Consider the following 13,542-nt stretch of genomic DNA (forward strand, 5'->3'; position numbering starts at 1 on the left):
AATACATAAAAGAAATTCTTATATGAAACTGGGCATCATATAATCAAAAATTCATCACAATGAGTACACAAAATTATATATAACTTCTTAAATGTTCATCACCAACCGAGTGAGAAAAAAATACTAATTCCCTATCTAAATTATTTACTAAATAATTAATTATCATAGAGAGAGTAATACTGGTATTTATGCAAAAGGAATTTTATTCACTAGAGAGAGTTTTCTTAATTTTCAATCTTATAGAAAGATATAAAAAAAAATATCTTCACTTGTTCACACATTAAGAGAGAGCAAACAGTAAATTCATTTCTCGCTAACTTACTGTGGTTGTTATTGAGACACCTCTAAGTTGCTGTATTTTCGCTGTGAGTTTTCGCCGTCGTAGCCTCATTAAAAATTCTCTGCGTCTGCATTGTTTTCCAATCACCTTGATGATAATTCGCAAACACTTTGCTTGTTAAGGCTGTCGTGGTCTGGCTCAATTTTTGACGGTAACCGTTCTAAATGTGTTTTGTTTCTTTGGAACGCACCAATACTGTTTTTTTTTATTTATTTACTTGTGATCTCAACGTTCTCTTATAGGACTTTCTTTCTTCATATAATATTTATTCGCTGTCGTAAAAATCTAAGTTCGTTTTGTAGAATTTCGTTTCACTGTAACTTAAATAATTGCACTAATAATTTCGTTAATGTTCGTTGGTTTCGTCTCGCCTTCTGGATCCTTTGAAGCTGCCACCACATTTGTTATGCGTTTCTTTTGTCATGTGATTTTAGTCTTCCACTTTCTTACCTTGTTATTCTTATATGTGTGTCCACAGCACCTCTCTTTCTTCTTTAAGGTCTGTTCTTGAAGATAAATTATCCTAAAGTATTGATATCTCTCAGGAAGGCGTATAGAGACAAGTTCTGTAATTTCTTCACTTTAATAATGGAATTTAACTTATAAAGATTAACAATATCAGTACAAAATAAAAAGATGTTACAGTGGTATAAACGAAATCACTCTTGAGTAATTAATTTGACTCATTCTATAGGGGAACACGAAAACAAGGGGAGACGTACTCTCCCTGGTGGACACAGCTCGAATCTGCTCCTCTTCTGTCGCCCTCCAGACTGTTGAACCCCTGGATTTCTTGTTATCTGCAATCTCCACCTCCTTCTAGTCCTATTGGAAGGATTTATCTGCAAGGCCTCCCCTCCAAATAATTGATTGTAAAGGACTGTAGTGGGTGTGATTTAAATCTCTCCTTAGAGGACTTGATTGGAGATGATCTTAGGAGGGTGTGTGAAAGACCACTCCCTAGCATGTTTGACTGGAGGGTGTTGAAGTACATCACTTTGTCCAGCCCCCAGTTTCCTGGAATTTCCATGAAAACGCCTCCTATTGAAGGCAGGGTTATAGAGCTGGCTGATGTTAGCTTTTTGGCTGTGCTGACTCATGATTTGGTTAAGCTAATCGCAAGACCACTGCATCTTCCAATCTTTTATGGCTTTAAAAATATTTTTTATACTCGCTCACTGTTTTTGAGTTAGTTTAAAAGTTCTACCTCAGTCAGCGTATTTGAATCCACAGTAATAACAACAGCTTTTAGGTGTTATCATTGTTCCTCTGCCTCCCTTTTTATTCTTTACGTCTCTCTCTCTCTCTCTCTCTCTCTCTCTCTCTCTCTCTCTCTCTCTCTCTCTCTCTCTCTCTCTCTCTCTCTTTACTTTTTCTATCTTATTTCCCTAGCTACACTACACAGTCAGCACGCCTGAACGCTGGTTACAGCACCGTCTTTAGTCCATTAGGGACGTGGGGTAGTTCATGGAGCCAAAACTAGGTCGCCGTATGATTCCACTAATGGCTCTGATAACCACTCTGGGGTCACCACTTTAAGATGTGCTGAATAATGAGCAGGAGGACAGGTTCTGCTAGTTTATTCAGAACACAAGCCACTTATAAAACAACGTGTGGACGTCACACAGAGGAATGCAATAGAATTTAGGTGACCCAAGGTCAATTGCTCTCAGTAATAATTACAATGGATAAATACAAATAATGTAAAAAGTGAGTTCACAAGAATTGACATAACAACATTCTAACACATGTGCAAAAGAAGAGATACAAATGAATTAGTAATAGATACATATTTACACAGGAAAAATATGGCTAATTTTGCTTGACCCGATCCTATAGGAGTGATATTGAAGAAAACGGGTGGTTCATCATAGAAAACTTGCTCAGCGGGGACTTTACAAGTTTGATAAAGATTACTCTTTCATTCCTCCGTAGGGGTATTATGCCTTCAGTGCAGCTCATGCGGTGCACTGTAGGCATTACTTAAGGTTCTTTGCAGCGTCCCATCCTTAGACCTTTAGGTGCAACCCCTTCCATTCTCTTTAACTGTACCTCTGTTCATATTCTCTTTCTTCCATCTTACTTTCCTTAACCCTCTCGCAACAATTGATTCATAGTGCAACTGCAAAAGATTTTCCTCCTTGTACACCTTTCATTCCAAATTTATCAAAGTATATCTAATAAGCTATGCAGCTGCCTTCACTTCATTAAAAACATGAACATTGAAACTTAGGACTCATAAGTTTTCAGTCAGAAGGTTGAAACTGAGAGATCACACAAACTCATTATTTTGTTTTATGGATAAGAGGCGATTTATGTCAAGGGCTAAAACACGCTTACCTGATTTGCTTAATACAAGCTGCCCATCCCTCAGTATTAAAAAAAAAATTAATTACTCTCTGACCATACAATTTTGACATTTTCATCTTAGAAGCCTTAAGAAGTATGTAAAGTCACCACATCGACGTCAGCGGAGTGCTTCGAAGGCGTCATTAAGTCTCTGCTGAGCAAGTTTTCTTTGGTGACTTCCCACTTTCTTCACACTCAATTCGTCACGCCTAATGTGCCAGGTCACGCATTTTCTACCATTTCAACTTTATATGTATTTGTCAACTGTCATAAATCATGTATCGTATGTTTCTTTATTCACAGGCATCAAGACTGTATCCATATTGAAGTTCTATATGTTTTTGTATTTAAATTGACATGTTCATCTTATTGTTAATTGTTTTGACCTCAGGTCACGCTCCATGTCATTGTCATCAGCGGTTCAGTGCCAGTCGGCGCTATATAAACTGCCTGAATCTGTAATAAACCAGCAGTAACTTTTACCTGCTCGTTTCTTTACGCACCTCTATTGGCAACCTTCTGCTTTCCTACAACGGTCATGCAAAGATTTCTCAACAGACATTGTTATATCAACTGCATTTTGCAGAACTTCACTGCCTCCGGCCTGATCGGTGACTTCAGGATGTTGGCTACGAGTTTCGACTACTTCGACTTGGAGTACGTGGCTGTAGTGGAACATCGTGAGATGCCAATCTTCGCCAGTCAGTTCCACCCGGAAATGACTCCTTTCCAGTGGCCAGCTGACGGGCACCATAACAACATTCCTCACAGCTCGGAAGCTGTCCAAGTTTCCCACTTTTTTGCCAATTTCTTTGTCAGTCAAGGTATGTGTGTGGCTACAGTCTAATATTTTTAAGAGAGAGGGAGAATCATTAACTGTTACTGGGGTGTTTCTTTCTCACCAGCATATGACTAACGGCAAAACCACACTAGAATACATACGCTACTCCATGATTTCTAAGATTAAATGCACATCGCATTTCTTTGCTACATACTGAGACATTAAATTAGAGTGGCGAAAACGGTACTCATTGGCTAGGATAGGATGGAAAAGAAAACTAGGGGATGGATGAGACAAATTACGTTATTACCTCCTTGTCAAGGGGTAAACGCTGCAGAAGAACCTGTAAGTCTTTTAGAAACTTGAATTACATAGAATATCGAAAGTGCTTCGCGTAAATTGATGTGAATCAGTTGCCTTTGGAAATAAATCTGGAAGGAGAAGCATATGCCAATCTAGAGGAGAACTTTAGGACAGGATTTTGTAATACAAACCACTAACACATCACATGGAGGATTGAATATGGAAGGTGTGGCTGCCATATACTTGAGGGGTAACAAGCATAGTGGATAAATATCTGGAGATGCTATTTTTATACCAGTACTACATAGTTCGTTGGTCTTCCAGCCAGGGCAGCGCTGCAGAGCCTTGCGACCATCTGGAAAGGTCTGGTAACCATGCAAATTGAACAGGGGCTTAGTGCGATTTTGATTTCTTTTTCATACTGATCAAAATGATGGAACAATGTGTAGCTTACAGTTGTCAAAATAGGAAAAACAAGTCTTCAAGAGAAAATGGGATAACATTTCACATGTAAATGAATCATAATAGAATTTATTTATCCTTAATTTTGTGCTAGTCAGATTATATGTCATTGTAGCAGTAGATCCACTTTCTTTCTTTAACAATGTCTCACATGTTCAGCATATTATCGTGGCACATAATGTAGTGGCAATTTAATTCTGATATCAGAATATCATTATTATGTACATGCCACATGATATAAAGTAAGAATGATCTTGATGGTTATTAAAAATGTTAAGTAGTACTAGGCCTAGGCCTAGGCCTACAGGTATATCACTAGATGTGTCAACCAGTCTTGTCTTTTAAGCATGTTACTGTGATGCATGAGGACGTCTGCTGTATTTTGTCAGTCAGTAAGGATTATCTGCAGTATGTATGTATGTAGGCTTGTATGATACGGTCTGTGCCACCATTTTCTCAGTTTTAGACATTAAAGGCAGTGTTAGAGTTGTTTAACAAAATGCATACCACCATACTTGGTTTCCCAACAAAATTCCATAACGTCACACTTGGGGGGAGCATTTCAGGACGACGTAAACAAAACATAGAAAACAACTCCTATTATTCAATTTTAAGTTAAAATAGCTGTGTTTTTTATTTGTAGCAAATCCTTTTTGTGTCAACATGCCATACTTCCAACATATTATTGTGGCAATTAATGGCAATGGTGACTTCAGTTTTGAAATCGCAACTTCATCCACTTACATGTGCCGCATCATATAAAGTAAAAAAATAGCTTGTCCGTTATTGAAAAGGCTTGTAGTAAGCAAATGTGTCGCTTACTGGTTTTGTCAACAAGTCTCGTCTTTTAAACACAGGGGCGTCATCTGGGCTCTAAAGGGTCGGGGGACATTCTGATTATACGGTTATAATATTGGCGAGCGAAGCGAGAAATTATTTTGAAGAAATGAGCTTATCTGGTATATTTTAATGCCATATAAATATGAGTATATGGATGTATTATGGGAAAAGGATGACTAATTTGTTAATATTAGTCAGTCAACAATTTTATAAAGTTCACAATTTACAGATTGGCTAAAATACGGTAGAATAAGTCTTCTGTGACCTCATCCTCAATATGCAGTTCCACTTAACTCTGTAGAGACTATGATCAGTATTTAATATTACAAACTTTTACAGTATAAGCAATAAGGATAAAAATAAACTTATTATTTTATGGTGCAATATATTATAGGATTTTTAGGACTCCATTGAGTGTCTAAAATAACATTGTCCTGTAACTTTAGAAGCCTTTTACTCCAATATGGGTTTTAATATCTGAGGTTAGGGAAGGTCGCAAAAGAGGTAGTAAATAAGGAATGACAAGAATGAGAAAGTACTACTTGTGACGGTACTAGCGGAAAAACGAGAGAAAGTATAGATGGGGACAGTACTGAATGAATTGATTGTTCATACATTAAATGCATGAAATGAAAATTTTGCAAACAGTAACATAGTTGGATGAGAAGAGAAGTAGTGGTGGAGGATAGAGATGTATGGAGGCAATTCATTTGTGGGCACCCCCTCGAGGATTGAAGAATTTTTGCAATTGATAAAGAAAGTGCTTACCTCTGGACGCAGCCACACAATATAGGTGCATTAAAAATTTACAAAATATTTTCCCGTATGCCTGGCACTTTGTTTACAGATTTATTAGTTATGTTTCAAGGGTCAAGAAAAAAGTGGGGCGGGGGGCGACAATTGATAAGTTATCCCTCTCTGAATGAAAAGTGGGGGGATATGTCCTCCCGGCAGATGACGCCCAAGTTTAAACATGTTACCGTGAAAGTATTTAAAGACGACTAACCAAATCCCAGAGAAGAGATTCTATTACTCTAATCAAAGCGAAAAATATTTAGTATTTCTACCTTTGCTTAATGTATGTTTTCGTCGAACCAAATGTCTCATAGATTGGTAATAGCAACAAAATTAAATTTGGCAGCCTAAGCTAGACCTATGCCCTCAAATTATTCATTTGGTAAGGGGCTATATCATTTAAACCTTTCTCTAAGTACAAATTGTTTTCGAATATATAAAAATAATTTCTTTATGGTGAAAGTTATCGAACCATCACGGCAAGGAGAAAGTAGCCTTAAGACTGGTAACAGAGAAAGAATCTTAACCTACGGATGCTGCATGTATTTTTTATTGTTAATTATTCCAAATAAGTCAAAATTACTCTATGTCATTCTTTACTTAACTACTTAACTATTCTTACTCAGTGGAAAGAACTGACTGCTAGCCTTTTCTTTCGTGGGTTTTGTTTACAAATATTTGAGACTATACAGGTTAGATTGGAAAATTCTTTACTTCAACTACAATAAACTTCAGAATAGAAATATTTCGAAATATATTTTACAGTGATGGTTAATTTACCTTTAAAAATAACATATTCTAATAATAATTAAACAAGAAGAAAAAAAATAAAGCTGCTGTAGGCTTAATTATTCCAAATAAGTCAAAATTACTCTATGTCATTCTTTAAATGGAAAGAGAACTTGACAAATATTTGAGACTATACAGGTTAGATTGGAAAATTCTTTACTTCAACTACAATAAACTTCAGAATAGAAATATTTCGAAATATATTTTACAGTGATGGTTAATTTACCTTTAAAAATAACATATTCTAATAATAATTAAACAAGAAAAAAAAAAAAAAAAGCTGCTGTAGTGCTTCGTCTCTACAGCATAGTAGGCTACTTTGAACTGGACCAGGACTTTCAATATGGGAGCCCGAGTTCAAATGCTCGGCAGGGAGATCGTCACTCATGTTGTTGACGCTCTACGGTAACTAATTTGGTTGTTGAATGCCCTTTACAGGAGATAAATAAATGCAAATTTGGCTCGTGTAGAAAGTGCGTGCATATATAAATTGCAAGATTTAAGAACACATATTTCTCTGTTTTTGCAGCTCGCTTCAATGACCAACATTTCCTGACTCCCGAGGAAGAGGAGGAAGCCTTGATCTACAACTACCAAAGCACCTTCACCGGATATGAAGGAATGATTTACACCGAGGTCTACCTTTTCCGGTAGACGAGAGAGAAATTAGGAATCCAGCAAAAATTCTGGTCGTTATTTTTCCAAATCTTTTTTTTTTGGGGGGGGGGCGGATTTTAAATGAGAATTACTTCATTTTTCATAAAGTTTACACAATCTTACTTCGTAAGTCTAAGGACACATGTACTGTACAGTAATCAAAAAGGATTAAACTACACGCTCCAAAAGATTATGGTGTGAAATTAAAACTATCTAAGAGATTTTTGTCGTCTTGAGAATACAACTTAAGAAGAATATTGGGAATCAGGTGGCAGACAGAGTAAGAAATGATACCATAATGGAAATTACGAAAGTTCTTTATGTGGATGAGATACAAATAATAAAATAAACCAGTTATAAGCAAGGAAAACCTCAGTTACCAGCATTACATCTAAGACACATTTTAGAAAATAAGGTTTCAAAACATAAATATATAGAAAACTATGTGATATATCTAGTGTAACTGCTATAAGAAAAAGATAGGCCTAGAAATATATCACCTATTTACACTATTAAAAAGGCGTTGGATAAATTAGTCCTCTAGTATAGGCCTACGCCCAGGTGACCTACTATTATTTACAGACTCAACCGTTATTATTCCCAGAGTAAATTCAGTCTAAAAATGCCATCCTTTCCATTTTTTTCTGTTTTGGGTAAAGCGAGAAACTTACTTTGCTCCACTAATTTTTTCAAGTAATTTGTTTACAAACTTAGACAAACGGTATGAATCAAGCTTCAGCAAATCTAAAACATCGAGAGTTAAATTATTTCCATTTATATGTTATTCTTTTAAAAAGAATTTTCCCAACGTCTGAACTAAGGAACTGTGGCAAGCATTTAATTAAATATCCAGACGAACACAAACACACGCATCTATACCCGCAGGAAACCACATTTATCATGACACGCCCACGCCCAATCTACTTAATCCACCCACACCCATAACCGCACATTCATAAAAGAATACAATTCATTCCCTTACATTGATGTCTAATTCTCAACACACAGACAGTGACACCCACATTTACCCGCAGCAAAATCCTTACTTCCATACTGTACTTAGCAGTAACTTTCGTGCCGTCGTGCGTTTCAAACATAACTTTGCAGTGCTCTGCGTAAAAGTGCCTGACTTGCGCGATGTTCAAAGTGAAAACGAAGAAGGAACCAACATATCTGAGAAATTGCTTAAGCTTCTTTAGACCCGAAATGAATATTGTAATCAGACATGCAAGTGAAGCTTATAGGCTATTTGAACCTAGAACAAATTGTAAGTCAGGCGAGAGAGCATTTGAACGCTGCGCACCAAAACTGTACAACAAAATACTGCCGGAAGTGAAGAGCATACAAGAAGAATGTGCAAATTTAAAAAGGAACTAAAGACTCCCCTATTCTGCAGGAGCTACGATACTGACGAGAAAACACTGAAAGACAATTATAAAATATAAGAAGCACCTTATTTCGAAAACGTACTGTACAAGGGCCCGCCAGAGAGGGAATTATCCCTGTGGAGGGCTGTACATAAAACCAAACAAAGTGAACTCACCCACACATACCCACTATCATGTCCACACACTAACAGGTTCCCACTCCATTACAGACCTGTACAATAATCACATTTTCACAAACACATCCACATCCACAAACACCACATAACCACACTCGAAATTCATTAAAAGATGTTCAGATTCATGTAGCATATTCTTCATGGCGTTTTGGACCACCATGCGTCGTTCAGTGAGTTTGTAGCCTACTGTAGGCCTACTTCACGATTGTTACTTTTATCAGTTTTACATCATCAAAGGGCATACAAGAGCCGTATGATGAAGAAGAAGAAGAGAGGGAAAGATGCAAAATGCAATAAAGAAGAAAATATATGGAATAATATAGAAAAGGAAAAAACACACGAACAATTATTGTACTTTACGATTATACTTACCAGTTTTATGCCATATCAGAGCACACAAGAGCCATATGAGAAATAGGGAAAAGAAGAGATGAAAAGAGGCAAAATACAATAAAAGAAGAAAAGACATGGAATAATAGAGAAAAGAAAAAAAAAGGCACGCGAACATTTGTGTTTCACGATTGTACATTATCAGTTTTATGACATAAAGGAACATACAAAAGCCATATGGAGAAGACGAAGAAGAGAGGAAAAGAGGCAAAATACAATAGAAGAAGAAAATATAGAAGTAATAATAGAGAAAAGAAACAAAAAAAGTCGCACTAGCAATTGTATTTTTGTCAGTTTTATGTCATGAAAGATCATACAAAAGCCGTATTAAGAAGGATAAGAAGAAGAAGAAGAGAGGAAAAGAGGCAAAATACAATAGAAGAAGAAAAGATATTTGGAATAATAAACAAAAGATAAAAAAAGTCTCACAAGCAAATGAGGATGTGCCGTTGCAAAGGCAAAGACTATCTGACCCAGACCACTAACCTGAATTTGGCACATGGAGGAAACATTCACCATAAGGTCCCCGACTATCCGTAATATTTGCCAGTACACGTTTGTGTTATGGTAAGAGGGAATTTAGCAAAGTTTTCATTAAAATTAGAGAATTATTGATCAATATTGTCATGCTATACTTACTTTATTAGGTAATTTAGCTCAGTAATTATCAGAATTAAGGAAAGGAGGAAGCAGATTGCCAGCAAGGCTGCGGAATGTCGTCGAGAGAATCTAGAAGCCTCACGTTCAGTTTTATGCCTCCTCTGATAAGAAAGTTGCCCGAAATTGTAGTTTTTCCAATGATGTAGTACTATGCAAGCATAAGCCTCTTTTGGCCGCCTACCACTAGTTTTGCGGAATAGCTTAGGCTATGACCTAGCCTAGCAGGTACCCTGCCTTAACCTGGCTGGGGGAGCTCTTTGTCTCTGCTGGACCCCCCCCCCAACCACCCAAGTATGTCGTGACCCCCCCCCCCCCACTCTGCATCCTGCCAATTTTCCGGTTACATTGTGCATAGCAGAACGACGTGCGATGTTCGCCTACTCTGCAGTGTAAAGCTACCATTGAGGTTAGGGTACAAGTAGGGAGATAGGGGCAGGTGCACTACCTGAAAGGGGTAGTCTAGGCCAGTCAGTGTGTCCGATGTTAAGTGTTACTTGGTGGAGTCATGGGTGGGCGAAGCCCCTTGGCCAGGTTAGGTTAGAGCACAATGTCCTAGATTAGGTTAGGAAGGTAATATCTGTTTAGGTCAGGGCACAACGCTCAAGGAAAGGGTAACCTAAGGTTGTTTGTTTAGGTAGTAGCCAGTCCAAGACCACGTGTCCAAATGGAAATTTAGTCCTACCAATATGATTTCAATACTGTATTTAGTGTCAGCCTACTTGGGAGGGTCCAGGGGGAATAAAGTCCCCCCAGCCAGGTCAGGGTACAGCACCCAAAGTCAGGTTAGGAAGGTGAGGTCTTGTTAGGTCAGGATGTGGCATTCTAGAAAAGATGAAGCCTGTCCTGTTTTCACGATCAGATTTCTCATGCCCACCCGTGTGTCTCCCTACTCTGCATCCGCTCTCAGGTAGTATGCAGAGTAGGGAGACAGGTAGGCATACTACCACAAAGGGGTAGCCTAGGCCAGTCCATTTACTTGATGTTAAGTTTTAGGTTATATTCCTTCTGGAATGCCTATTAGACCTACAGTAGCCCTGGCCCCTCACTCTGCATTTGCTCCAGGGTTGTCCAGGAGGTCAAAGGCCCTCCAGCCAGGTCAGGGCATTGTACCCAACTGTAGGTTAGGTTAGGATGCACCTCACTTGAAAAATGTTCAGTTTCCTTTTAAGCAGGTCACGGTTATTGAAAGGAAGAGCTCCACATGGAAATATTGTTCATTAATGAAGTTTTTTGTTTTACAACATTATAGGAAAGGGTGTATATGATGCAGTAGGGGTGAGATAACTAGAGAAATTTACCAAAAGTTGTGATAAATTTACTGTCTTTTCTTTATGTTTTTATGTTAATCCCTGAGGGGGCTAATACTAAACATGGTGTCCTGCTGGGCTTTTCTTCATACAATCGTAAATAAAAGATGGTTTTTTGTGGTTATCCCCTCCATTTGGACAGGCTGGACAAGAGGTGCTTGGCGTTTTGTGTGTGGCATTAATTAGGCTTAAGGCTTGGTAAAAGTACAGGGGGTTGTATTGAAAAATTGAATGATATCTTAAAATTAATTTTCATTGGAGTAACTTTCATATTTATGTTATAGTCATACAAATTCACTTGCTAATTATGTTACTACTGTGATTAATAAACAAAAGTTCTATTCTTAGCTCATAATGTATATAAATTTTTTCCATTATTCGTAATGAAAAATTTATACATTTTGCAGAATACTCTGAAAAATGGAGGGTAACATGAGTGATTTTGGGAGTGAAGACGAAGATGCAGAATTTGCGCTCTATGCCCAATTGTATTTTGAGCCAAATGATACAAATGTGGATGACATTCCTAAAAGAAACTTGTGTGAAATAAGTGATAGAAGTAAATGCCCCCAAATAGGTGTGACTGAGGAGCAAAAGAAAGACTACTGTGAAAAAGATGATGGAAGGACTTGTGACCAGGTGGGTGAAGATCTGCATAAAATTCCAAATAATGGAAGTCACTTGGAAAGTGTGACAGACACTCTTGAAGGAAAATTGAACATAGAAGGCAATGGTAGTAGCCATCAAGTGAGTGAGGTTCAACAAAAGATTCAGAATGGCCTTGAAACAAAGTCCAAGAACTTAAACTCTGAAGGAAAACCTGTTGCTTCCGACCAGTTTAACACCTCCCAACAATCAACGATCGGTAACATTGATGGTCTTGTGGGGTTTTCAAATTTACCCATGAGGAGGAGAAATCCGAGCATCTGTAGTGTAGATAGCATATCAGGGAAAGTCCCTCTTGATAATTTATATTGTAACATCTTTGATTCCCTTGATGAAGAGGATGAACTTGAGGGAGAATTATCTCAAAGCAAAACAGTGAAGGGTTTGAAGAAAACAAAGGTGGTTACTGGAAAGAGGAAAAAGTCATTGAGTTTGAGTGATTCCAGCGATGAGGAAGATTCCAGATGCAGAATTTTAAAGACGCTAAACAGTAAGAAAGGGAAGTTTGGGAAAACAGATGTTAAGAAGTTTGGCAAGGATGCTAAAGCTCTAGAGAAGATGAGTATCAAGAGGAAAGGTCTAGATAAGAGGAGTATCAAGAAGAGGAAGGCACTGGAAGTAGTGACCATTGATAGTGATACAAGTGAGAACTGCAGAATTCTGCCAGCATGCCAAAAACCAAGTCAGGTTGTTAATGAGGAAGATGAAATACAGTTGACCGGATCACAGGACAAAAATGCTGTACCCCGAGGCACCCAGGAACTACACAAAGAAAGGAGATATCTACAATCTGCCAGAGTTGTAGTTGTTTCAACAGCAGAGGCATATTCACATAACTCCAAATCTGTTTCAAAAGCAGATGATCATTCAGTTAATTCTGTATCGGTCCTTACAGTACCATCTTCTTCATCATCGTCATCATCATCATCTTCCTCTGACAGTGACTGTGTTATGTATATGAAAGAAAGCCCAAATCTCGTTATGAACTTTGGCAAAGAAAGCAACCGCAAGGTGAAGCAGAAAGCTGCAGATCAGAGCAGACAATTGACAACGTATGATTATACCAAGAGAAGACCAGCGACCAAGAAGACCCCCTCTTGCACCAAATTCACACCAGAAATGGCAAGTTTTTACGATTCAGATGAGTCAGATTATTTTGACATAGAAGAAATTCATGACCAGCAGTCAGGTGAGTTTGGTGCTGTGTTGTCTTTTGCTTGATTAAAAAAAAAAAGTTAGTTTCTTGCCATGAATTTTGTGTATGATGGATTTGATGGCAGCATTTGTCAATTTTTCAATCAAGCATTGCAGTTTGTTACTTTGCCCCAGCAGATAATGTCAATTTTTAAATATTTTTTTTTTTTTAGGCCAGAGGAGTGACTGGAAAATTATATCATCAGACTTGTATGTCACACATAAAAATCGTTATTACAACCGAGAGCCCAGATGCACACGCTGTAAGCAGTGGGGACATACTATATCCAATTGCTCCAGAGTTCCACATTGTCATATTTGCTCTGGGACAGATCACATTCGACGAGAACACTGTCCAAGTAATTGCTGTTTCAGGGTAGGTTTATGTACATTATATATAAATAGGGTCATTTTGATTTTAGTACAGCAATTTAGTCAATTTCCC

General features: G+C 37.7%; 2 protein-coding genes across 2 annotated transcripts in view; both read left to right on the forward strand.

Moving 5' to 3' along the window:
- LOC136825268 (gamma-glutamyl hydrolase-like) overlaps nucleotides 1–7,676 on the forward strand; it is a 29,489-nt gene extending 21,813 nt beyond the window's left edge. Inside the window, exons 7-8 of the mRNA XM_067081324.1 lie at nucleotides 3,276–3,513; nucleotides 7,189–7,676. Coding sequence (XP_066937425.1) covers nucleotides 3,276–3,513; nucleotides 7,189–7,313 — 363 coding nt within the window. The 3' untranslated portion in view covers nucleotides 7,314–7,676. The remainder of the gene's footprint in view (nucleotides 1–3,275; nucleotides 3,514–7,188) is intronic.
- Nucleotides 7,677–7,795: 119 nt separating this feature from the next.
- LOC136825103 (uncharacterized) overlaps nucleotides 7,796–13,542 on the forward strand; it is a 17,165-nt gene continuing 11,418 nt past the window's right edge. Inside the window, exons 1-3 of the mRNA XM_067081146.1 lie at nucleotides 7,796–9,837; nucleotides 11,645–13,092; nucleotides 13,271–13,518. Coding sequence (XP_066937247.1) covers nucleotides 11,658–13,092; nucleotides 13,271–13,518 — 1,683 coding nt within the window. The 5' untranslated portion in view covers nucleotides 7,796–9,837; nucleotides 11,645–11,657. The remainder of the gene's footprint in view (nucleotides 9,838–11,644; nucleotides 13,093–13,270; nucleotides 13,519–13,542) is intronic.

This window comes from Macrobrachium rosenbergii, chromosome 37 (genome assembly GCF_040412425.1).
Source record: "Macrobrachium rosenbergii isolate ZJJX-2024 chromosome 37, ASM4041242v1, whole genome shotgun sequence".
Classification (NCBI taxonomy): domain Eukaryota; kingdom Metazoa; phylum Arthropoda; class Malacostraca; order Decapoda; family Palaemonidae; genus Macrobrachium; species Macrobrachium rosenbergii.